We start from the raw sequence: 27593 nt of genomic DNA, 5'->3' as shown, positions 1-27593 counted from the left end.
TGTTCCTCTTCTTTATTTTAAATGTGGCAACCTTGCAATATTTATGTTCAGACCAAAGTGAAAGAGGAAACCAACAATCCTTTCTTGGATTCCGTAAAGTCGTATTGATAGCCTCCAACAATCATTCTATTCATTTAGCAGATTGTCTTGAATCAAAATTGATGTTCATTGGGGAGTGCATACATCACACACAATGACCTTTGTGACAATAATGACCTTATTAAGTGTCATGAGGCAGATTCTCGGTGCAATACAACATAAATGTCAACAGACAAATTGTAGAGGCAGTAAAGAAAGCGTTTCTTTGTCTCAAGATCCATCTTTGTCATGTAGGAAGGTGGCGAATAACTCATGTGGTGTTTCATTATGAATGCAAACCATCCTCACTGTACAGACACCAGTGAAAATCAGTTCTAGATACATTTTAAAACTTCACATTTACTCATAATTTGACATGATTTGACTTATAATCAGCCTGTTCATGTCAACCAAGCAGTCATCAACTTAACAGAGAAGTTCAATACTGGTACACAATATAGTTTATTCCTCCTTCTTCTTCTTGCATAACCTACATTTTTATAAAATATATGGAACTGGCATACTGCTGAGCATAAAAAAATCAACAGCCCCTGGCCTTTAATTACACATTCAAAAAGTGTTTGAATAACAACAAATTTAATTTCTTTTCCACTTGATCTTTTAATACCTTCAGAACTTTATCAATCAAATAGCGCAGCAGAAAAACAGTACCACTGATCGAAGTCGGCGTCACAGTTGCAGTAGTGACTTGAATCCAGACAGTTGTCCTGCAGACCGCAGGAACACTGTCGACTGTCCGGCAGCGCTCCACCCCAATATGTCTGAATCTGACCTTCACCCAGACCTCCAACCCACCAGCTGAATGGAGTACCCTCTGAAAACATGCAGAAACAAGAACACGGTCAGTCATTTCCTGCTGATTGGGATGTGGTCTCCTCTAAAACAAATGCAGTTTTCAAAACTGATTTTTAAAAAACAGGTACGACAAAGTGGATTATACATCCACTAACAGAAATTTGTTATCTTTATTTTGTATTGATGGGGCATCAAACCTCTTCTAATTTCTCCTCCTTTTCTCTTTATGCCTCTCTGCCTCACAACAACCACTCAACAAATGCAGCACTGCAGCTGCATTTGTTGAGTGACGTATCAGTAGTGTTTGCCTGAATAATCCACACGGGGGTTAAAACGGCACTACGCTCATTGGACTTCACTCACAAGTACTCAAATAAATAGACAGTTTCCTGGTTCACAAGATGGTCAACTTTCTCATCTAGGTCAAGTTAAGTGGGTGTTAAGATTTACAGCTTTTTGTAAATTGTGTGGTTTTTTTTTTTTTAACTACTGCTTTTATTTGATTTCGGTCAGATTTATCAAAGTTATCTAAAATAAGCAAAGAAAAATGCAGCATACAGAATCAAAAGCAATGGTTTGCCCCAAAACGTAACTTTTGAAACAGTGCAGGCAGTTGAATTATGACTTATATTTTATTTACCTTAATATATTCAGTTTTTCATATTATTGCTCCCTGGAAATCATATGAATTACAAAAAGGCTTTCTCTCTCTCTCTCTCTCTCTCTCTCTCTCTCTCACACACACACACACACACACACACACACACACACACACACACAAAAACCTTTTGTACTTACAATTCAACTCTAATGTTTCATTCAAACTGAAACTCAGATCAGAAGAGTTTTTTTTTGTTTTGTACCATGTGTGTTGAAGAGGCGGGACTTCCTGCAGTGGTAGGAAAGCTCCTGCTCACAGTGCTCCGACTGACGGATGATGGCTGCCAGCAGCGGCTCTTCGGAGGAGTAGTCAAAGTGAGCGACGTGTTGGTTTATCTCCGGTGAAGACTGAACGGTGGTAAATTCAGTGTTATTGTGCTGGATCACCATCCATGTGCTGCCCTCTGCAGCCAGAGAAATGCATAAGGGGCGGGGCATCAAATGAGCGTTCAGAATACTGGCCAGAGGTGATTGTCCATTTCTCTGCTTTCAACTCAAAAACCTTGAGGAGAAAGTGTTTACACATATACTAACAAGTGCCATGACAACAAATAATGAGCTGTTCGCTTCACCTTTAAGAGCTCATAATGTTAAGGCTGATCTTTGTCTGACTAATTAGTTATAACATAATAAACCGAGTGTCAGTGTGTGCCTCACCTGTCATGTTACAGTAAATCAGTTGAGGTCTGATCGGTCCGCTGCCATCCACGTCTATGTAAAGTGTCCTGATGTGTTGCCTTTGTGTTTGTAGGCCTCACATGACTTCTCATACATTGCTGGAAAAAAGGCGTGAAAAAGCATAAAAGTCTTCTCAACTTTTATCTTGATACAGTTCAAGGACACTTTGACCCACATAAAATGAAAACAACGAAAAGGTGCACAGTATGTGTGTATGTGAGTGTGTGAACATGTCTCGACCGAGCTGATCAGACCACCGGGGCACAGATATATTCCGACAAAGCTTCACAGAATAATCGCAGCCACCATCTTTTTAATTTCTAATTTGACGCACCTAAAATACTTCAGGCAGTCTCTAAGTTGAAATCCATTTATGTGGAAAGAACAGTCTGCCTGAGGATTCACTCTCTTTTTTTTCTGATGTGCATTCAAACGCCGTCCTACTCTTATCCTGATCCCCTCTTTATCGTTCCCTTTCTTCTTTGCATGATTTCTTGATTTTTAGTTTCAACCTTCTACACTTCCTTCTCTGTAATTTCTTCCGATACCACACAGAAAATAGATAAGAAATTCACAGAAAATAATGCAGTATTTTGCTGTAATTAAAGTGTTTCACCTGTACAACACAATCTTTAGTTTATTGGAACAAAATAATAACTATTGATGTTTTTGAGTTTGCATAGTCTTTCTGGAAGCACGTCATGTTGTTGTTGTTTTTTTCTTCTGGGTACAAATAGAAATAAGCAGGAATATGCTCACTGTGTATATACTGAGAGCATGCTCTTTGAAGTGAGAAGTAGGAGAAAATTGCAGCTTTCATCTGCAGCAGGATGCCATCCCTTTGTTCTTTCCTCAGCTTTCCCTCAGTGGATAAAGTGACACTTCATTTCTGCATTATGTATTACCAACCACACTATTTCTGTTAAGACGCAGCCTGTCAAATTTGGCGAAAACTAATCTGCACGTCTCCCCAGGCTTGCAGGTAATGTGTAATCCCCCACCCCCCCACCCCAAAAAATAAAGCAAAAAACACCACAAGTATTGCAGATCATTCTGTACTAAAAGACTGTTTAAGTCTGAAGCAGTGAGGAGAATGCATATGTTTAATCTTGAATTGTCAGCTTTGTTTGCTTAATAAATCATGTGCTGAATATAGTTTAGGCCAGGGGTGCACAAGTCTATTCCTGGAGAGCTCCTGTCCTGCACGTTTCAGCTCTTCCCTGCTTCAACACAGCTGAATCTAATCATTCCGTCGTCACCAAACACCGAACAAAGCTCAGTAATGAGCCTGTCAATGCATTCATGTGTGTTAACACAAGGAGAAAGTTAAAACGTGCTGGACAGGGGTCTTCAGAAACAGGACTGGGCACCTCGGTTTAACTGAAGCATGCTAAAATAAACCAGTTACTTCCCATTTTTATCCATTATTTTAACCAGACTGTTTTAGGGTCCTACAATTAATTTATCTTAAAAATATCTGCTGATACGTATCGCAGCGACCGTGGTGGTCGCTGTGGTTGCTGCTGTGTCCCAGGGGGCAGCAAGGCATTATGGGGGAACTGTTAGGGCTGTTTGGGGGCCGTTTCGGGGGTTTTGTTTGTGTTTTGTGATGTTCCTTTTATTATTAGTTACGGTCTGCAATAGTGTTCCTGTGTTCTAAGATCATTTTGTGTTGTCATTTATCTTTATGTGTCAGACCGTGAGCCAGGGGGTTTGCTAGGGGACGTGCGAGCCACCATTTGTGTGTGTGTTCCCGGAGCGCTTTTGAAGTGAAAGCCCTGGTTAAGTGTGAGCAGTTGTCCGCCTCGTCTTTTCCCTCAATTGCCGCTCGACGCTACAGGATTTTTAGAACAATTCCTGTATGGTTCATGAACTGATGTCCCTTCATAAAAATGAAGCTTAGAGTGATACATATTTGAGTTTAGCGTGATTTTTGTCGCAAACTGTGTAGTGAGGCTTCTTTATATAACGTAGTCTATCGTGTCACGGTATGGACTGCATATTTACACATACATATGACATTAATGTATTCAAATATTTGAAAGCTGCAAATAAGAAGGAAGGCCAGACATGTTGGACCATCTGCAGATTCCACCAAGCAAACAATAAGGTCTTTTAAGACTTTCTGATTTAATGGAAGTCTAATTTACTCAGCATAATGAAGTACTACCAATCTGGTTGGTCTATTCCCGATTGAACACAGCTAATTAAAGTTTTGAAACAATGGCAGAAGAAAAAAAGACAGGGAAATTAACAGTTGGGGGACACATGGCCTCTGTGTTATTAAAGCAAGTTCAGTGAAAACAGGTCTGGAATATTAACCTTAATTCCTTCAAGAAAATACAGTGCTGGCCATACAATGCAGCTACATTTGAGATGAAAATGCTACATATTGATGTTTATTCTGTCATGGAGTAAAGATTTTGTGTCAAATTTGTACTTTTTTAGGAATTCTTTAGGTAATAATAATTTTATTGGACGTAAACATAAAAAAAAGAATGTAGCTGATTGAAAGCTACTGACTGAACATTTTTAAATGAAAATGTAAATTAATTGCATAAACACTGCCACTCAATATCTAATTTAACCTGCTGATGCAATAACACACAGTGATATACATAAACATGACAAGTACTTAGGTTTTTGTTGTTGGTGTTGTTGTTATACTTTCAGTTAATGTAGCTGCCTAACAGTAATTATGTAACACTCAAAGTAATCACTTTGATTGTTTTTAAGAACAGCAAACAGCTAATTTTAGCGAGAAAGATATAAACACACTTGTGAAACACAACAGTGAAACTGAAGCTCCATGAAGTCACCAAAATGCAGCTGAACGGGATAAATAATATCACTCGATATATGAACCAAATAACACGTTGATACAAGTCTAAAATGAGTGTAAAACCTGTAAAACCTTTAAGACATGTCATTAATCTCTTTACAGTGAAAGTTTCAACTTCAACTGAGTGTTTTCTGTTTTAGATCTTTTTGTGGGTGTTCATGAAGTACTAAGACAGGGGAACTTACATGAGTGTGTTGCATGTGTGATTAGCAGCATTCTGCTATACTGAGGTTAAGAAACATATTCTAGAGTTTTGTTGTTTTGTTCACACAAAATGGGCAAAGATATATGACATAGTCAATTGTGTCTGTGAAAACAAGCAGAAGAACAGGTATAACGAAGAAAAATCTCTCCTTTTAAACATGGTGGGGGCAGCTGAGGAAATGCATTTCAACACAATTACAGCAGCTACTTCTGCTAAAGGGTGAACCAATGTACACTTTCATTTAAAAGATGTTCAATACTAATGCAATCATAGACAGCACAATTGTTATTAGATGTTGTGAATCACTTCGCGTGTGACAAATTAATCTATTAGCAGATACTGCAATATTTCCTATCCATTAAGGAAAACACACTACTCGGGTAGTGGTGTCTATTAATTTGACAATTTGTCAGATGCAGTTCTCAGCCGGCAAAGTGACTATGTTTGCTCTTTATATCAAGATTAATAAGTGTTTTCATGCATAGGAGTTCAGTAAAGGCCTGGATGTGGCCGGTGCTTACAGCTGTGGCAGGTGGCTCCTCTGTAGCCGCTGGACGAACAGTTACAGTGGAAGGTGCTCCATGACTGAGTGCATCTGCCGCCATGTTCACACAGACTGGGGGAACACCTGTGAGACAGACAAACACTCAGTATGTCACAAACAGAGGGTAACGAGAGGCCCCAAGTGCACGCACATATGAGTTGTGAAGATGCCGCTCATCCATTCAGTAAATCTTCTATCAAATATTTATAGTTTATTCTTTCAATAAATATTTTTTTTTAATTTTATTCTGTAGAGTGATTTCTTTTTGCTGAATGATGTTTAGCTGAGGTTAAATTCTACACATTGTTTGATAACAACCCCATAAGGAAGATTACAAAAAGATACATCTGATCGGCAATATAATGTTGCTGTAAGAATGCAGTTAGATAATCAAACTGGACCTTTTTTTTTTTTTTTTTTTTTTTTTTTTTTTTGTCGGAAAAAAGTATATGTATACACTGTAAATGTTGGAGGTGTGAAAGACTGGTGAGGGTGTAGCCAAATGTGAGATTGACTTTTTTCTTTTTTCCCTCTTTTGTTAATTATCAAACAAATAATGCATTGTCCTCAGTTTACTGCGTAAAGATTTTCATTTTTTTGGGGAAGCCTGCCTTCTAAAACCACCGAATCATCATGATAATTATCACAATCAAAATCCTTCAACAATTGTTCAGATTTTCTGACCACTTTCCATATCCTCCAAACAACTTGCAGCCACCATAGCGAAGTCATCCATTTCAGCTGCAGTGCATGGCACTTCGCATGAGACAAAAATACATTTTGTTGTAGTTTAGGTGGCACGATGCCGATGAGAGCCTATCACACTTAAGAGTCGGCTCCCAAACAGCAATTTTGAGAACATTTAGCTGGATTGCAAATACAAATAAATTATGTGGACTCAGCACAAAAGAGATAATATGCATGTACTGAATGGACTTCTCTAATTACACACAAGGGTGCACATTTCGTGAAATGTGTGTATTTTGAAAATGCACATAATCACATTTCCAGCTCATTTTTTTAAATGTATAATCTTCAAGATTGAAACAAACAAAGGAAAACAAAGGGCTGCTCTTGGACATCAAAATTGTGATGAAGAGTTCTCGGCAACACAATAAACACTAATAAACATCTGTTCCTTCTTCATACCGTAGTGAAACATAAAAACAATGCAGAAAAATCACTTCAGCTTTTATGACACTCATCACTGTCCTGAACTGAACAAAGTACCAAAACACATGCCGCCCTCAGTAAACACAAGTATCTCCCCAAAGGCACATGAGAGTTTCACCGTCTTATTTTGATGCTCAGTCATTCAGGTGACCTAGACTATGAATCAGCCCCTGAAAACTCAGCAGAAATGAACAATGTTGTCCAACAACACATAAGGCAACAACACAGCTGATCACTGCATGAGGGTGCTTTCCGTGCACTCCATTTTTATTTCAAACAGATCTCAGGCTAATCGGTGATTGCACAAAGGTTGCAATGCCAATGTGTGTGATTTCTTCTAAGTATTTCCCGGTGATGGACTGGAGACATGTTAAGTGTGTATCTTGCCTCTGACGACAGTCAACTGGGATCAGGCTTGATAAAATGGTATAGAAAATGGATGGATGGCTGCAGCGAGCTGGGGCCCGTCAAAGCATAGTGTTTCGTGTTTGTGCTTGTGAATCTTAAAACAGTGGAATACATCAGTTCCCCTGAAGAAATTATTATAATGTATGGATTTTTTTTCTACATTTTGACAGCTGCTGGCTACTTGCACGAGTGCTGCTTCAACCAAGTGGTGAAATATAATTTCAAACCAAAGGAGCAATGAGAACATCTTACTTGCGGAGCAATAAAAAAAGGTGTACCCAAGCAATACATATATTCTCACAGCAGACCCACAAGAACACACTATTAGAGCTGGCTCTTTTATAGTTGTTTCCTGTGCTCTTAATAAGATGACCCACTCGCAAAGAAGCCCCCAGATATTGCCATAAAGTGCTTTATCTTTAATTTACAAAAATTATGAATAGTATCTTACGTTGATATTGACAGAAACAGTAGTCTGAGGCAAGTTAGACACATAGAAAATATATGTTGTGTCAGTGTCAAACGATGTGTGGTAACTCTCAGGTGGTCAAAACATTTCCTGTCAAATCTGTTTCAGGTGAAAGCTGTAAATACACAAACATTCCTGGTCCTACATTCTACCCTGACTTGTAAGAAACTACCCTGGCTATTCTATACCTCACTTCTGAGAAATATCTTCGTTCTCAAGGTCATGCTCACATTGGTCCTGAAAGATAGAGAGCTGCAGGAGTGCACACTCCCTCAAAGGATGAAAGAAAGAGGCAAGGTCTTGAGGATTTAAGAACTGGAAAGCGTGGATAGAGGGAAGGCAGCTGGGAGGGTGGAGATTAGTAGGTGAGACAGAGGACTGAGGAGGATGGGAGTGGGAGTGGAGAAGAAGAGCAGAATGGATGGAGACTTTGAATAATTATCAGTGGAGTACGGTGTTTGAAGAATGAGTGTAAATGAAGTATGAGGACCAGTAAGGACATGAGGCAACAGAACTACTAAGCTGATACTACAAACATCATCACATGCAAGTCAGTATAAATTGAGAACACATTTTTAACTGATATGTTGATTTTCAAGATGAGAAAAGACTATTTTTCATTATTTTGAATTAAAAAAAATGAGAAGGATGTCTTGTTATTTACCAAAAAAGGAGACAAGGAGGGAAGACCCATGCAAATGTAAATGCATACGCATATATATCATTTTGTCACTACTAAAGTACTTTTAACCTATCTTGGGTAGAATTATCAGCAGCCACAGAGAGAAACTCCTTCAAGCAGCATGGTAGACACATTTATCAGTTCTCTCAACACCCAGTGTGTTGCCAACACCTCTAGCCTTGAACAGGAAAACAGAAAGATTATAAATACAAGTCTGGGTCAAATGCCAAACTGCACATTAACCCTCGACACTAAACCTTGAGTAATCATTTCTGTTCTAAAAGTTTACAGTTTTGCAAACACTGTCCATATTTTCAAAAACAATTTGCAATGCAATGTGAGCAGCACCACAGCTTGGATCAGAGAAACTCTGGATTAAATAAAAGAAGACACTTTGTGGCTTATCTAAAACTTTCTAGCACAGTGTGACACTGTCCTATAATGTAGCTTGGATCAGAGGGCTTGCATCCAATCTCCCTGACTTAAATTACAGCCTCTGGCTGAATCAACACAGTACAGCAGCTCCAGTGTTCTGCAACCTATCACTGGACAGACAGACTGGGATGTCCTACAAAGATTTCAAATAACTCCAGTCTAGTGAACAGCATGAGCAAGGGAGGGCTGAGGTGTGGATTTTTCATCTTTCTAGTGTGCTCTGCAACTGCTCCTGGATACACACCACATCACATTTACACTCACAATCGCAATTCAGTTTGGAAGCACAGAAAAGTCTCGAGGGTAAAATGCATTGTGAGTCTGTGGTCAAACCTAACAGGCATGTCATAAAGTCTGACAGATAGAAGCAGGGACAATCAGGACCAGCAAGAAGAGTGGTCCTCTTTGTGTGTGTGTGTGTGTGTGTGTGTGTGTGTGTGTGTACCTGTACACTTTGGCAAGGTATATTATTAAGTTGTCAGGTACCTGACAGAAGCAAAGAGGTCAGAATTACTGCCTTCTGACAGCTTCATCTATCCTGCTTCGGAATATACACTCTTGTACACACACACACACACACACACACACACACACACACACACACACACACACACACGCGCGCACACACACACACACACACACTGGGCAGAAGAGAGGTCGAGTATGATGGTTATGGTGGTAAATTCACGAAGTCCATACCCTTGGAAAGTAGCTCAGTCCTAAAAGTATCAGTGGTCAGTATCCTTCAAAGTGCTTGTCCACAGGCATACATAAACCTTAATACACACGTAAGCGCACACACACACACACACACACACACACACACACACACACACACACACACACACACACACACACACACACACTCAGACACACATTTCTTCAACCGCATTTGGTGCAGTATAATGCATTCCCGAACTGACTAAAATCCAAATGCCTTTGATATTCTTGTATGTAAGCACAACTAGAAACCGAGAGGAAACTCGGTTGTGGATTTAAATTGAGGCACATTTGTATCTCATATGTAAATTTGATGATTACACATAAAAAGTTAGAAATATGGCAAAATACAATATCATGCAAAAGATAGGTGGAACTGTCAGGTTCATGGTCAAAATAATCTTAAAATTGAGTTTAGCAAATAAAAGTGTAGTTACCCCTTTAACTATAGTTGTGTGTTAAAAAATTTCAGAGCATCGAAAAAAAAAAAAAAAAAAAAAGATGAATTTTTCTGTTGCTAAATCTAACTATAACCACCACAACAAAACGCCCCAACCCGAAGTACATAAAATAACTTTGCAGTCACACACATGTAGATAGGCATTCACACACATTTCGTTTCAGTGTGTATTTGACATTTGTATTTTTCTTAAATTTATGTTTTAGAAGATATTTTAATTATTTTCCATATTAGAATATTCTTCACTTTGGGTAACACTGTGAATGACAGACATAGACAGAAAACTTTTAAGAAATTTTATCTAACAATACAACACACACACACATGTATGTATGTATGTATGTATATTTATATATATACAGACATACACACACACACCACAACGCATATATAGATATAATATATATTATATAATTATAGATATATATTAGTATATATATATATATATATATATATATATATATACAATATATATATTTTGGTTTTTTTTTTAATATATATCATAAGCTCATAAGCACCAATTCTTCATAAAACCCGATTAAAAAAAGTTTTAGTACCAGTGACAATTCAGTAAGTCCTTAAGCCTCACTCAGAAATAAAGTTAGTGTACACTGAGCGATAAGGTGGCTAAGAAAAGGGGTTTCGGATTAAAAAATGACTACTGGTGCTCTCATCTCATTTCACATTTTCAAAGGCTGGCTCCTCTGCCTAAGGGACAGACTCCTTTCAACGTGATCTTTTTTATATCACATATAAACAAGCGCTTCGCAACCCCGGAGAGATAGTTCAAAGTTGGAGGCTTATATAACTGGTTTTAGAAGGAATGTGGATTATAATAAATTTATATGTTCCTGGAAACTTTTTCTTTTAATAAAAAAAACCCTAAATATGACAGATACTTTGCACATTTTCATCTCCGTAAGGACATTTATGATGGCTCTTAAAACAATTTTTGTTCAACGATTGTCGTGATTGGTGTTTTCTATGAAAAAGTTCACACAAAAATTAACACAATAAATACACACTATGACACACTCATGACTAATTTACTCCCGCAGTTTAACATCTGAACATATCAGCCATGTTTTCTGAACATTCTCACTCTCAGTGTGCTATGAGGAAAAAGAAGGGTGCAGTCACTCACCTTGGGTCTATACATATCCCCTCCCTGTGCTGCAGATTTTTAATTTTTTTTTTTTTTCAATTGAACAACATTAAATATTTTTCCCTGTCACATGGATGAAAACTGCTTTACCAGCAGACTGCACAAAAACACATCAAAATAATGTATGTTGTATAAACATCCTAGTAAAACCAAAGCTGCCAACTCCTGAGCAAAGAGATTTGCAATTTCTTCTAAATTGACACCTAAGGCCACACACATTTTGTCTCATTCCAAGGAGTAATCTTTGAGTTAAAAGATGTTTGTTGGAGCTGCTGTGATCCGCTGACAAATAAGATGTGACGATTCTTAATATGTATGTAGCTTGTAATATTTGTACGTATTGGACTCAGGATGAGCGCAACAGGTCAAAAAAATTCACAATTATCTGCCCTACATAAATATTAGATTGACAAACCTGTCGACGATGCCACACATATCAATTTGCAGGTCGCTATAGTTTCCCAGCAACCTTTGCTGCACTTTGATCAGATCCACAAGCTGGCCATCCAGAGTCAGCAAACGCATACATCCCTGAAACACTTTGAAGGGGTTTCTGCACTCCTTACTGCTCCCCTGCGAAGGACAACCTGAGAATGGAAACAAAAACTTATTTGAAGGCTTAAACTTTTTATCTGAGTGCATGCTGTTCATTTTTTTGGATTATGAAGAAACACATTGATTTATTTCATTTAAATATACTGTAGATCTACCATCATCTCAACATAGATCAATCTTTGAAAATGTTACAAATATTTCTATTTTATTAGTGTTATTAATGTTAATTTTTTCCCCCAAAACCAGATGTACAACACATTTAAATATTGGAAATTGTAGTTTCAACACAATACAATTTTCTACATCCATTCCAAAGCCAAACGTGCCATCTGTCCACAATGTACAAACAAAGAAATGAATGATCAATCACATGTGAGGCCAGTAATCATAAGATTTGCTTTATCCTGCTGTTAAATTATGGCAAGGTAGTACAGGGCTTTCACTATGGAAAACACAACAAAAAGGCAGAGGTGTGTGTTTCCAGCTGCTGTCGTGGTTACTGAGACTGACTGATTGGTGGGCGTTAAAGATGAGCCGTGCATGTATAACCGCTTCCTTCCTGAGCAGCTACGGTTCACCTGTCTGCTTAAACAAGCAGCGGTGTTGTTGCTGTGCTGGCTTAACATCGTTGTACACTCAGTTTGTCCTTAATGATGATGAATTTTCCACCATTAGATTTCATAATGAGGTGAAGACAGTCGACAATGTACACAGAATGTGTCCAGTGTGTCTTTTTCATCAGCAGAATCCAAATCAATTCACACAAAAATCTTTGAAATGAGTCTACTTCTTGACTTGCTACCCAGAGAGTATTTTGGATCACCGCTCCATTACCTCTCCCTGTGTGATGAGCCTTGAAACTGAGTTTAGCCTCTTTGTGTTTACCCTCATGTAATCTCTGAGCACAGATGAACCTGGGGGTGGCAGGCAGATAAGACAACTTACTGATAAATCCTGTGAATGAGCACCACAGTGTTTCTATTGAAGGATATATTGCATCCAGGTATGATGCAACAAGCAATTTTTGGGTACAGTGTGTCGTGCGAGGGCACCTGGACATATGGGCAGATGGGGAATTGAACCTGAACCCCTCCAGGTGAGAGCTGATGCAGTGTCGACCTTCTGAGCCACAGGCTACCTTCTACCTTTTACAACTTACTCCATGCTTCCATCTTTGTGCATTAGTTTTAATCATGTTAAGAATATTATGTCCTGAATGGAATGAGATGCTCCAATCCCATTCACATACACCAAAAAGCCACAGTACGAGCAGCTCACATACAGATTTACAGTAACAGTCAGGTCAACACACTTTTGAATACATACAACAGGATATACTGCTGATACACTGATTGCTAGTGAACTGTGAATGTCCCTCAAATTCAGTGGTAGAAATACAATATTTCAAATGACTGGATATTGGCGCTGATACTTTTATTTGTAGAGGAGGTGATTTTTACAATAAGATGACGAACTGCATGCATATGTAGTTGTGCAGTTAGTGTTCTTTTATTTAATGCATGTAGAAAACTGACCCTGTAGAGAGAGAAAACTGAAAATGAAAAGACCTAAGGAGAACTTAAAGAAAAGGTAAATGACGATAAGATATGGAATAAATAGATCATTTGTTATAAAGAGATGCTAAATACCGATCAGGCAAGAGGAGCAGAGGCCAGTCAAAGCATTTAGGATAGAGAGGTTGATCAGCTTTTTGATTTCATTCCACAGTAAATGGTGCTAAGCTCTAATTTGAAAATGATCATTATTACAGAAATAGCAGCATGAATCTAAAAATTCTTTGATGCTTGTGTCCAGTTTGTATTTAGCAAGACAAGCAGTTTGGAAATGTTTAGAAATTCATGAAGAGCTCACTCCGGTACACAAACATAAACACTGCTCTGAGTGCCAGTAGCAATAAAACTTAAAAAAAAAAAAAAAAAAAAAGAAGAAGAAGAAGAAGCAGAAATTCCTTAATGTCCTCCTACCACCAAAGAAGAAGTGACTTTCTGAAGTTAGAGGAAGTGGAACGCTGGTGTGAGCTGTGGCTCCTTCATCTTTATCCACGGTGATGCTCAGATGATCTTGACTGAAGTGCAGCTCCACAGAGTGCCACTGGCCATCATTCAGACTTGAGCCTGGTAGCATGTAAGCACACTAAATCAGTTATATCATTTTTTTTGTTTGTTTGTTTTTGTTTGTTATAACATCAATGTATGGCTTTGTTTTTCACAAGTCTGTGATTAAAAAATCATGGACAAAAAGTTCAAACTTTCCCTTCCAATTTCATTAAACCTCCCAGACTAGCATATCAGTATGGACCTGGCACCGCAGCAGCCTCAGCCCTCCATTAGCGTCTCCACAGGATGAGTTCATGCAAAATACTTCTCTGAACTTACAGTGTAAAATATATTTGAAGTCTTGGTAGATGCTCTCGGTTGCATTTACATGCATAAAGTGATTACAAGGCCTGTCTGTGTAGACAGCTGTATTGATGAATACAGATGGGCAGGCTGAGCTGGGGTCTCTTGGAACTAGTTGTTTGACATGCTGTCCTACTACACTGGGGAAAACTGCAGTTGCTCCCAGTGGCAAAACTGGGAGGCGGTGTAAAAGACGGACTGTTATAGGAATGAGCAGAGTAAGGAGAACATCAATTTTTAGTCTACTTCTATCTGTTTTGAGGGGGAAAAAAAGGAAAATGTTCTCTTGCAGTGTGTTATTTTTTCCTTAAATGAGATGTATTGATGATACAGTTATTGACAACATTGTCCCACAAAGGAAGGTCTAGATTCAAGCCCCGGTCAGTGTTTTCTGTGTGGAGTTCACAGGTTTTCTCTGTGTGAATCACAATCCACTTAGTGACTAAATGAAACTTTATTAGCATTATTACTGTGAGTATGAACATCTGTGTTTGTGTTTGTCTGTTGCTAAACGGACAGATGACCTGTTGAGGGTTTTCCTTGCCTCTATTTCAATGTCAGCTTGCATGGTCTACAGCTTACCATCCTCGAGTTTGGATACAGCAGGAACCAAAGATGAACAGAGGAATTTTCTTTCAACTAAACATTTTTAGCCATCCAAAAATGTTCTTTTCCTTCCTTGTCAAAAGATTAATCCAACTTGATCGAAGAGTTCAAACATTCAACTAAATGTTAAGTAATGCTCCCTAAAGTCAGGACAGGGTTGATGTATTACTATGCCCAAACACTGTATTTTCCGCCCCCAAAAAACTATACATTAGCAATACCTTAAAAATAGCTGGAAGAAACAAGCAGTGAAATAGAGATTATATCCAGAGGGGCTGCACTGGTATAAAAATAATTAACAGACACATGAATATCAAACAAATAAATATCATTCGGAAAACGAGCCATTGTGAGGCTGTGCATGCTGTTGATGCAACTGATTAGCATATTATAGGTGGAGTGTTGAGAATACATCTTGCAATTTCAATCTTTTCTGATTTTTGTCAGTCATCAACAGTATTTGAAATGAGATTAGCTTTCTCATATTAAATATATGAAGTACTTCTAAGGATGCCTTCTATATAATAATGAAAAAAAGGAAAACCTGTGGATTAACTTTATATACCCAAATGTGTTCATACCTCATTGTTCAAAACATGTTTCAGTTCTGAAGCTATTTGGCCTCCTAAAGATTGTGGCTAAGACAAATAGTCATTATCGAGAGCCGTCTAATCCATTATTTATTAAACTGAAAGTTTTGAAATTTCCTGATATTCTTGATTTAAGTATCCTAAAATAATGTATAAGGCAAGTGGAATTTATTGCCTGTAAATCTTCAGAATATATTTGAAATAAGAACTAGTATATACAATCTTAAAGGAATAGACGTGTTCAAAAAACCCAGATTCAGAACCAAAATCAAAGAAAGAAGCATTGCAGTGAAAGAACTGAACTTATGGAATGCTGTGAAACAGGAAATCAAAGAGTGCAAAACAATTATGACATTTAAGAAACATATAAAAAATTCCACATTGGCTAAATATGAAAATGAAAACTAGTTGTTGCGGGTTGAAAATTTTGATTAGTGAATATGAGTTTTTGAGTATTGTTAATTTGTATTAGTTCAAATAATATTATGGAAAGGGGCAGATATAATAAGATTGTTCTTCTTTCTGCTCCTTTTCTTTCGTTTGTTTTGTGTCTGGACTGATGACATTGATGTATTTTCATCTTTTTTGTTTTTTGTTTTTGTGTTGTGTTAAACGAAAGAAACAAATAAACTAAATTAAACTAAATCATAAGGACAGCAAATATTTTTCATCATAAAATAATAACTTCAGCTCACAAGAATGAGGACTCTCAGTATTTTCATTTTAAATAAACACATCAAATTGTCACTCAGCATAATGTTTGTTTACGTTCAGCTGTAAAAGTAGTGTTATACTTATGGACACTTATGATTATAGCTGGACATTTGATTTAGCAGATCATCATCATCAGTCCAAACTGGTCCTACCTGTGCTGAGCTCCAGCAAGGCCCTGTCAGCTGTACTGATCTGCAAGCGGAGCTGGCCCTCACTCAGATACACATAACTGTCCCATCGTGCAGCGGAGGCCAAAGGTCAATAGTAGCCCTGCCTTATTCCATGTCCTGAACTGCAGGCGTAACAGAAAAAAGCTCGGTGACCACGATGTTCGCCCAGGTAACTGCAGGAAGCTGAGGGAGTCGGTGAATGTCACAGCAACTGAAACGTGATTCTGCACAGGAAAAGGTCACATTGCCCTGAAAGACAAAAGAGGGCGGGAGAGGGAGACATGATTGAAGGGAGAGAGGGAGAAATGATTATAAAAGAGATAATGAAAAATGAATATTCATCAATGACAAAAGCTGACTCGGTTTGACTTCATGTCACAGAGGTCCCGTCAGCACTTCTCTGAAAAAGGACACCTATATTACCATACCGAAACGAGCTGAATAGCTGAAATGATGTAAGCTAACACTGAAAACCTAAACCATCAGCTCCATATAGTGTTTGTACGTTTTTCACTAATCATTCGACTAGCACACAGCAATAGAGATGATACATCAGAAAAAAAGAAATATCAAAATTATCACGGTCATGTCTACAATATGCATAGCTGAGTCATAAAAGCCACGTTATGTCAAAGTTCTGCCTCTGGAGGGAAATAAAGATAATTAGCAGAGGATATGCAATGTGATATCATTAATATAACACGAGACAAAATCATTTCCACTGTCTTTTGAACAGTACAATTTAAAATCATATGAGCTTTCTTTCTAAAACTTTGTAATATAAGCCCATAAGCTTTCTAAATTTATGCTTTTCTTCCTGCTGTAGTTGTTTCACTTTGGGTTTGCAACTCTACAATGTGGTTAAGATTAACTGGTGATGATGATAAAGGAAATTATGTTAATACTGATGGCTCAGATGGTGAAAACCACTGCAAAAATAGAATGACTGCTGATGTAGATGATGTAAATTATGATGTTCAAAATAATAATAATGACATTGACCATTGGCATAACATCACTGATGAACAACAAGAAACAGAAATGAAAACAAGAGGCTGGAGTGTAACAAGTTTAGATTGAACAAAAGGGCTTTTTTTCATCACACTAACATTTGATCACAGTAATGATAAAATCTCAGATATATCAGACATTTATCATATATCAGATATGACAGATATAATTGACACGCTTACTACTTTCATTTGTGAGTAATAGCAAAATGTTGCATCAACAAAATGATCTGATGCTTTTTTTAAGCATGATTAAGAGAAGCTTTACTTTTTTTATCTGTAAATAGCGATGCATGTAAGCAGGGATATCAATATGCTGGGGCCGACTTGACTGTAATCCAATAAAATCAGAAAGGTGGTTAAAGTTTCCTTAATAAAGAGGGCATCTTTTGACAGGTAAGACCCACAAATAGAAGTAAAAGTCTCTCTTTTCAGACTTTTTTTGAAAAATTAACTTCTTATATGAGTTACTGGACTGAAAGGGCACAAAACAGTTAAAGTATGTAGGGTTGTTTCATGCTGGAACAACAGAAAAATATGCCATCACAAACAGCATTATTCTGTCTTTTATGAATCCTGTTGTAATTCCTGTTTGCCCAAGGTATGCGTGGGCAATGACAGGGAAAAAGCCGTGTCAAGGAGATCACATTCACCCCTTATTTAGAATATCTGCTTGTTGGTTGCAACAGAAAAGTTGCAGCCATCATTTTCACCTGTCACTTTGGCAAAGTCAAAGCTGAGTGTCGGGCAGTTCCCATGAGTATGGAGGAAGTCAAAGCCACTTAATAATTACGATCCTGAATAAAAACAAAATTTCAGATGACTTTCAAAAAGCTGATTCCTAATTTCCAATAATTAATTATGTGCTGACTGAACAGAAGTTGCATCGCTTAGGGCAATGTCACAGGAGGATTTTTTTTCCTTAGAGCACACACCGCTCCTTATCTTGAGTCTTGAGAGTCTTGGAAGTGGACAAGACCCTCTGGGATGGTGTAGTCCACATGATAAGTAGGAAGAAGCCATTTGCCCATCTAAACTAACACTGGAAAAAATTACCAAAAGAAAAGCCATAACTGGAAAACCCAGGAGAAGATGGGTGATCAACGTGACTGAACAACACAGTGTGATGCTGTTTTTCTGCTGAAGGACCTCAAAGCAAATATGCACATCAGTATTACATGTGGAGCTGGGTGATCATCTATGTGTCCTTCTGGTCAACTTTCAATGACAGGTTATCATGCCGATGTTTTTTGAACATGTTAAAACACAGTGTACAGCTTACCAGCACAGTGACCTGGGGGTTGTTCTGTTTCGCCAGACTTATCAGCTTAAGGTCACCGTAAAGAAGGTTTTCCAGGCAGCCATGGAAGTTCCTGTTGGGCAGGATGGGTTTCTGCAGCCCATGGCTCCGGACAGCAGCTACACTCAGCTGCACAAGAAATTGAAATTCGCATTCATTCATTCTGTTTTAATTTAGATTTGTTTGTACTGCATTGTGTTAAATTTGACTATCTTATGGCTGTTTGATGTATTTTATTCCTCTCTCTGAGTTATATCTGATTGCATTGTTGTTCAGTTTGACCTTGCCTTTGTCATTTTAACAATTAGCCTGTTTGTCTTTTAAAGGTGTTTTTAATTTACTTTCATGTCTCATTTTTAATAACAAGTTTCAGTCTACCTTTTAAAGTGACTTGTGCTTTCTGTTTCCTTGTTCTCGCTTGTTTTGTCTTAACACCACTTTGCCAATCATGTTTGAGTCACTTTGAATCTTTAAACAAGTAAAAAAAAAAGAAATAACCCACTGCGCAAAGACACGTTGAAACAATGTCTTTTTAGGGTCATTTTTGTACATCCAGTATTGGTCCACTGAAGGTGCAGACTGTAACGCCAGATGACGTCTTTTTCACAACGTCTTTGGGAGTACAGCAGCACAAGTGCAGAAAATTATAAATTAAATTGACCGCAATCTAACCACTGGGCTCGCAGTCTGAGGTTCAGTGGTATTCTTTCAGTTCATTTCAGTATTACATTACAGACGGGTGAAATACAGGTTCTGAACTACGACTTACTGTTCAGTGAACCTCAGCCTTACCTGTTGAGCTATTACTTCGCTGTGTACTTCATCTGTAAATGGGAGGGTGAGCACTAGTTTGCAGAAAACTACTGTGAAATACAGTGCAATACACACAAGACAAAGTAGTGGTTTTAAAAATGTTTGTTTTATGTTACACCAAGTTCACAATTTGATGAAATTACGTACTAAATTTAACCGCTTGGGTGGCTTTTTTATTAGACATTAATTCTATCTTTACGAGGACAATGAAAACAAACAGACTCAAACAAGAAGAAATACAAGGCGGGGGTTAACATTCAATAACACTTTTCAATGGTAAATTTACCAACATTGTCTGAATGTTGAAATAACGTTGTTTTTCAACTGACATATTTCATCAAAATTTTAGATGTCATGATTTTAAAAATACTGACAATTAGATATACATTTAAAAAATGTTGATATTCCAATGTTGAATCCACAGTGAGTTTACGACACAACTTCAACCATTTAGTGTAAATGTTGTTTTGACGTTAAATTAACGTTTTTCATCAACTGACATTATGTCAACTAAATTTCAACCTTTAAGGTCGGTTGAAAGCCAGCTGGGTCATTACGACGTCAAAAAAAGGTCCAATAATGACCTCTGAATCTTGGATCCATTTTGTACATTCTGCGGACGTCTCGATATGGCCTTTGACTGACCGGCCCAATAATGACCTGATCTGCACGTCTCCCTGACGTCAGATGTTTGGTGGGAAATTGATAGACTGATTGATACTGAATAAGTAATACAGCTAACCAAACCTTTAAAGTATTAAGTGCTGCTGTCAGTTAACAGTACCTTTCACAAAGCATGCCGTTTTCGACATTAATTTTCATAGATCCATTGAATTCAAATTTTGCAAAAGCCAAAAATTCACATATCGATCTGAATCTATGTACATAACCCCTTCAAGATGTGCTGCATGGCACTCAAAACTGTCTCCGTGCTATTTGTGATACTATTTTTATTGCTATTACTATTACTATTACTATCATAACCAGGCACTATACTTATTCAACTCGAGAGGTATAGTTTCATTTATCTATGTAAGAAGTAAAACCCCAATGAATTTGTCTTTGATGTTTGATTCACAAAAGCTTTTGGCTGGGAGAGTTTTTCTTCTCACCATGTGAATATGCCAGCGGCTGAGCTCAGGTGGTGTGTGAACCTGCTGACTGTTTTTGTCTACGGTGAGGTTAAGGTGAGTGCTGAGTTTTCTCCAACTTTATGTGGTGCCAGTGCTGATCATCGAGCAGACTGCCCAGAGAAGCAAGAAGCTTTCCACTAGAGGATGAACTCACACCTGCAACACGGAGAGAGAAGGAAGAGAAAGAAGAGGATGTTGGCCGTGAAGGTGCATTAGCGGAAAGAGCAATGTCTCCATCTAATGCAGATATCCTTTCATGTGGGGTCCTATTTGAAGATCTGACTATTACCTCAAAGACTCTCCAAGGTCAGCATTCTGTGTGTCCTGCTCCAAAACACAATTTTAACAAGAACAACTTACTTGAAGGATTCCAGGAAAAAAAAAGCTGTTTCAGATTGCAGGAAAACCTAAAGGAGGATTTGTTGAGCTTCCAAAACAAACGAACACTTTGCAGGTTCTGTGAAATATTTCATCTGTTTCAAAGCATGAGAAGGTCACCTAGGTCACCTTCCCTCATTAGAGTGCAACATCTCCATATGCTGAAAGAGAAGAGGCCGAGCATGATAAATGATGATACTGCAAAGTGGAAGAGGATATAATTGATGACCAGAACCAACCACCAGCGGGTTTAACTGGCAGATCCCATTTTGTATCCAAGGATGTTTTAGGAGAGAAAAGGTGATTCTGCTGATGAAATGATGTTCAGCAGAAGGAAAAATATGCAAAAATATGATTATTTAATCATGAAGAGAACTTTCTTCTGATCAGAACAGTGAACGCTGTGGTGAGACTGGTACTTTCTCCTGCTGATGTGTTGTGTAATACTAATCACTTTTTAACACTTCTCTTTGTTTCCTGTTGTTGTGCTAAGCAGTGTGCTTCTGAGCTCAGACGTGAAGGTGGTATGACAGTATTTTCCAGATGTCAAGCTATTTAGCACTTCTTTGATGATATCAGATGTTCCTTGAGGGAACATGTTTAACCTCTTAACGTTCAACAAGAAAAAACTAAGTGGGGGAAATTAAGCAATTCTGAAGGCATCCTCCATCCTCTTGCTGGCCAGCATCAGAGAGATGTATGAAAGTAAATTCAGCCTGGAAAGCACGGAAAGTCTCACCTCAAAGAAGCAGAGTCATGTTGCAATGCAGAAAATGCTTATTTTAATCTAGACTGGATGCCGTATACTGAATGTTCTTGTTGAGAAGCTGAGGGTCTGACTCAACATCAGCTTCCCATTTATTGCAGTCTGTGTGTTTCAGACAGCTTGTCTGAGGCAATATCACCTGAACACGTTCTGTATGCCGTTCCATTACGCTCCTCTCTGGAGGACAACAGGTCAGGAGAACATTTAAATCCTTTCATGTGGTGGAAAAAGTTTAACTGAAGTCATGTTCAAAGCCATATCTTCTAGATTTTAGTCCAGGTGAGATAAGTTATTTATAAGAACAAACACACAACAAATTAAAATTTCACTATTGCAACACCCTCATCACATGAAAAAGGAGACACAGTGTATCAAATGTTTACAACTGATGACAGTACAAATTCGAGATTCTGATGAAGCAAACCTGTACCAAAGAATCAGATTAGAAAAGTGAGAAAGGAACTGGTGAAATATTTCACGCAAACTTGGGTTGGTTGGTAGCAGGTCAGGAATATGATGGGTGTAAGAAGAGGAACGCAGGCAGTCATTGATGGGAAAGATGTCAGAGTCTGCAGTGGAGTATGATGCATCAAGATCAAAATTTTATTTGTTCCACAAAAATCCAATGTGGACTTTATTCTTCAGTGCATATTATTGTGACTATTTTGAGTTTCTGTGTGCAAGGGGCAAGGATGTAATCTTGGTATTGTACTACATAAAGACAGCTTTATGAGTTAAGTCATCTCAGTCCTTTCTAGCATTACACTGTGTCACAAGAAAAACACTGGTAAATATAACACTCTTTCAGCTTTTGTGGAAAGGAATCATGTAGACAATGAAAACAATAAAGTGAGTGCCAGCTTACTCATGTCGCACACGCCACAGGAAGAGGAGTGGAAAGGCTATCTGTCAAGCTTTCTAGACTTCTCTAAAGTTCTTATGAGTGTGTTCACAACAGAAATTCCTGGAGGCTCAATGTATATCGCTGCAGGTAACGTGGAGGACTGTGGAATTAACTGGAATCACCAGTTTTTACATTTTCTCTGCAAATGGGCAGAGTTTGTCCTGAGAGATTCATTTCAACAGCACTGTTCCAGTGCCTGGGGAGCATCTCTCCTCACACCTTCTGTCACTTGTACAAAGAGCACAAACCTGAATATGTTGACGTTTTTGTTGTTTTGAATTTAACATAATTAATGCATTCACACCTTGGGGTGATGTGCAAAATATAGTAACACCTAAATTACACATTTTGATTTTTTTTCCATGCACAAATGAATAGAAAAGACCTTCAAGTAAGATAATTTATTTTTTTACTTTTTTTTTTTTTTTTTCAAGATTTTGATTGGGGAATGCTTCAGTGTTTTGCTGATACAATCTGCTACTCTAAAATTCGGCTGCTTTTACATGCTGGTGTGTGGCTATTGAATAATGAGTAGCCAAGTACTTTACAGGGAAGGAGTGACTTAGTTGATTCCTCTAATCCAATTACAAGTGCTGAATTCCCATGTTGCTCTGACAAGTGTCCTTTAGCAAGGCACTGAATCCCAGTTTTGCTCCCGATGGGTGTGTGAAACACTTTGCAGGGCAGCTGTCACCACTGTGATGGCAGTGTGTGCTCCAACGGGTGAATGTGACTCATCATGAACACTGTGATGAGACTGCAGAAGCAACGTGAATGTGTCACCTGAGGGATCTTTTCTTTTTTAAGGAAACTGTTAATCGTTGAGCATCTCATTTTCAAATCACTGCATCCTGTTTGAAGCTAATTTTTTATTTTTTTTTATTTTAGGATTGCACACAAAACCAGAAAAAAATTTCAGCATGTACTGAATACTGCAAGCATACAAAAATAAGAAAGCCCTTCACTTAACATGCAGCTTGCCAGGCATGCCTCTCTGATGCCATCCTAATTTATTCAGCAATACTTAACACCATCCGTCCGGAGCTCAGTGGAGCAGGACACAGTGGCCCTCAGTGCATTTGCTGTTGCATATTACAGCGTACTGGTGATGCTTCAGAACTGAACTGAATTATGAAGCAGCGGGGTACATTACAGCAAAGTGACATTTTGATAAATGTAAAGCACAGAGGAAAGAGATGGTTTTGGATAGCAGACATAAATCTTAATGAGCCAGTCAGTTTATTCCAACTGCTTGGACAGCCACAGGCAGACAGAGCAGGTCTAAATGTCTCACTGTGCTTATTTGTTTGCCTGTTTCATCTCCTCTTGTTGGTGCGTTGGTCTGTCTGCAGTGTTGCTGCCATTCAGCCGGTAAATAATTGTAATAAAAAGGCCATTGTTTCCGGTTGAGCTTCATGTTTGGGTGTTTACAAGCAGTACGAAACGCTGATGCTCAGAGTTGGTGAGAATAAGCTACCTTCAGCCCTTCTCTTTTCTGTTGTTTTTCTCATGATGTGATAGAATCAGGTTGTCTAACAGGATGGAATAAGCATGAAGACAGTATCTTCAAGATAAAATATCCTCCCTGTCCAGTATCAGGTTTGCTGTTGGTTTGAGCTTCTCTTCTCTTCTCCCCTGACTGTGGAGGAGTGTGCTGTGGCTCAGGGTGGATGCTCCAAGCTATTGATCTAATTTACTCTTTCTGCAGGCTGCAAGTTCTTGGGAGACTCATAGGAGACAAGGAAGGGAGACTTTGTGAGGGAGAGGGTGATGAAGAAAAAGAAAGCACACAATTGAAAAAAAAAAAAGGTAAAACATAACCACTGAAAGAAAAGGTTGTAGTAGACGACATGCAAGAAAAGCTGTGATATCGCAATGCAGAGACAGAGAAAAACAGAAACAAGGATGGCATGGGGGGAAACTCACAGTCGCATCGCTGTGACTGAGGCAGAACATTTTTTTCCCTGTCAGTGGCTTCCCAAAATTATCATAGTTCAATCTAATCTCTGCACTGTTACAACAACCCGTGTATGTTTTCGTTCTCAGCTTCACAGAGTCTTGTGTGCACTGTGCTGAGCATCAGCTGCTGCGGAGCGGCGAAATGTGACAGGCGTCACTCGGGGAGCTGGTGTCAGACGGATGGATTTTGCAGATGACACCTCTCTACAGCTGACATGGCCCAGACAATACCACCAGGGAAATAATAATCTTTCACCACTTCCCAACAAGAAAGACTTGAAAAGTATTTTGTTTTATTACAGGAATGTAGAAATTAAGTGCCAGAAGGAGAGAAATGCACCAGCTCAATACAACAAATTCAGACTTCTTTTTTTTCTTTGTGGGGAAAAATATGAGTTGAATTCAGGGATTTCTATGTGTTTACATGCCTGTGTAGTAAGACTTTGAAAAAAAAAAAAGTGTCTACTAACTGAGAGACATGTTTCCCAAACATTAACATAACAATAAAGTGCAACTCTGCCAAGTTAGACATTCAACTTTTGAAATACCAAGAATTCGGTTTCAGAAACAAATCAAGGCAAACATGGTTTCAATAAAAGAAACAAACAATACAAATAGCTATAAGTTGCAGATGTTGTGATTTTTTTATTATTATTATTTTTTTTTTGTGGCTTATTATTGAAAGGTTTACTGTTTAAACTGTCTCATTTAGTTTTTTTGAAAGGTTTCTTGGGGGGGGGGGGGGGGTGGATTTTGATGTTAAATTTGGCAGGTTTATCTACAAATCACCAAAAAATTTTTTGCATAGTTAAAAAATCTTTGGCTATTCCAACCTTAAACCTGCCTATATGTCCCGAGTAAAGCCAAACTCAGTTTAAGAAATTTATTTTGTTTATTACTTTTTAGGATTGAGAATATAACAGCAGGCCAGCTCTCATTTTCAGGCTGTTCCTGTAAATCTCCTGTCACTGGCATTCAAATAAAAAAAAGATCCATTAGCATTTATGACAATGCTTTATCTGAATGCTGTGTCCCACAGTTGTTCATTATTAATCATATAATTCTGCTTCTAAGCAGCCTTTTTATACAAATTGCTCTTCTTTAAGACTGTATTTGTGTATTTTGTATGCTGATTTCCCGACATGGAATCTTTTGTACTTGCATTTTACCTTCATCTGTTGGTTTGTTGCTTATAAATATTTCACCCACACTTGCTGCCACATTTCAGTAATGTCATCCAAACTACATGCTAAAATCACTTTCCAGTGTTTCCAGCACCTTGTTGAACCACAAGGTATTGAAACAGTAATGAATGTAAAAAGGTCCAGTTAGTGTGGGCAGATTTAAAAAGAATAACCTATAAATTACTGAAACATCACACTAACCACTATTCATTATTCATTAGCAATTTGAAAGTCAGATCCACAGTAATGTCCTTGCAAAGACCAGACTCTCAGAAACCTGGCTCCTTATAGGTAACTCCACCTGAATCACTCACTTTCTTTTAATTCAATTCTCTGATCTACCCAACTTCTTTACTGATTCAATTAACATAGATTTTGTCACCATTGAAAAAAAAATACAGCTGTATGTTTGTTTAATTTTTATAGAAACCTCCTATTTCAGAACATGACTTCTTTTAAGACCCCGCAAAAAACTGAAATCTGCCTAGAAAGTGCAATACTAGTCATAAAGTGAACAGAAAAACATTCAGTTCTTCCAAAAGTGGAGGAAAAAATTCTGAGCTGAGAGATACTCCAGCAGCCAGATGGCATGGGTTATGAGAGCTTTGCCATATGGTAATAATATGACGAGCTGGCAGCCCAACAACACCTCAGGTTTAACCTCATTTACACCAACACAGACCCACAAAGACACACACACTCACACACACACTGCTTCCACCACACTGGAGTCGGTGTAAGCATAGATTATCGCGTTATGCTGTGCCAGCCCACTGTGCTCCGCACAGTTCATCCTTAACACATGTTGCTGGTATCCATCCTAGATTAAAAGAGAGAGAATCATAGAGAGGACGTCAAGCTGAGTGAGACCCAGCTTGAAATACAGAAAGCAGCTACAACTCAGGGAAAGTCTGAGAAAAACAAAAACAAGTCAGAATAAAACGTGTTTTTTTTTTCTCCTCAAGCAATTAATCAACAACTGTATTTTTCTTTAGAACTGCACTGACAAAATGTAACAATTAAAATTTATACTCAATTTTATGAGGGGCTGTACAAGACATAATTCATTCTGGCTCTCTCACATACATATATTCTCATGCTTATACACACATATATTCTACTTGCACACACGGATATTCTCCTTTCACATACATATATTCTCCTTGCACATACATATATCTAGCTTACACACAAATATATTCTCCTTGCAAATACATATATTGTCAAGCTTACACACATATATTCTCCTTTCACATGCATACATTCACCTAAATAAATAGGCATATATGCATGTGTACAAAGAAAATATATGTATGTAAGAGAAGAATGTATGTATGTAAGAGAAGAATATATGTGTGTGCGAATGAGTATAGTGAGTAAGTATAGTGGAAAAGGAAGTGAGTATAGTGGAAAAGGAAGTGTGTTGTGATTGGCTGAAAACTCAAGCAGGGGTCTTGTTCAGATCGGTCAACATTGAAGGTGCAGTGGAGTAACGCTGCTACAAGCCACTGGGGGTTGGGAAATATTTTATCATCCCCAGAAACGGCCAGATCCTCATCCTCATGGCTTGAGCAGCAGGTGACAGGTTCATCTGCTCCAGACTGGACTCACAGCAGGGTGGAAAGTGAGAAACTCTTCATACCTGCCAACGTCCAAGTGGCTTCAGCAGGACAAGCAGCTAACGCTAACCTATGTGTTTCCACCAGACGCGATTAACGCGACTGCATTCATGCGACAAATGACACCGCGCCGCGCT

The 27593-nt window shown here is 38.2% G+C and overlaps 1 protein-coding gene across 1 annotated transcript in view; it reads right to left on the bottom strand.

Moving 5' to 3' along the window:
- Nucleotides 1-27593, bottom strand: part of LOC115382020 (contactin-associated protein-like 4) — an 84781-nt gene that overhangs the window by 26105 nt on the left and 31083 nt on the right. Inside the window, 13 exon segments of the mRNA XM_030083665.1 lie at nucleotides 751-913; nucleotides 1758-1958; nucleotides 2212-2274; nucleotides 2277-2330; nucleotides 5801-5907; nucleotides 11751-11922; nucleotides 13876-14025; nucleotides 16373-16446; nucleotides 16448-16608; nucleotides 16610-16639; nucleotides 18683-18829; nucleotides 20626-20715; nucleotides 20717-20802. Of these exon segments, the coding sequence (XP_029939525.1) occupies nucleotides 751-913; nucleotides 1758-1958; nucleotides 2212-2274; nucleotides 2277-2330; nucleotides 5801-5907; nucleotides 11751-11922; nucleotides 13876-14025; nucleotides 16373-16446; nucleotides 16448-16608; nucleotides 16610-16639; nucleotides 18683-18829; nucleotides 20626-20715; nucleotides 20717-20802 (1498 nt within the window).

This window comes from Salarias fasciatus, chromosome 23 (assembly GCF_902148845.1).
Source record: "Salarias fasciatus chromosome 23, fSalaFa1.1, whole genome shotgun sequence".
Lineage (NCBI taxonomy): Eukaryota > Metazoa > Chordata > Actinopteri > Blenniiformes > Blenniidae > Salarias > Salarias fasciatus.
This window is presented reverse-complemented; position numbering and strand designations above follow the sequence as displayed.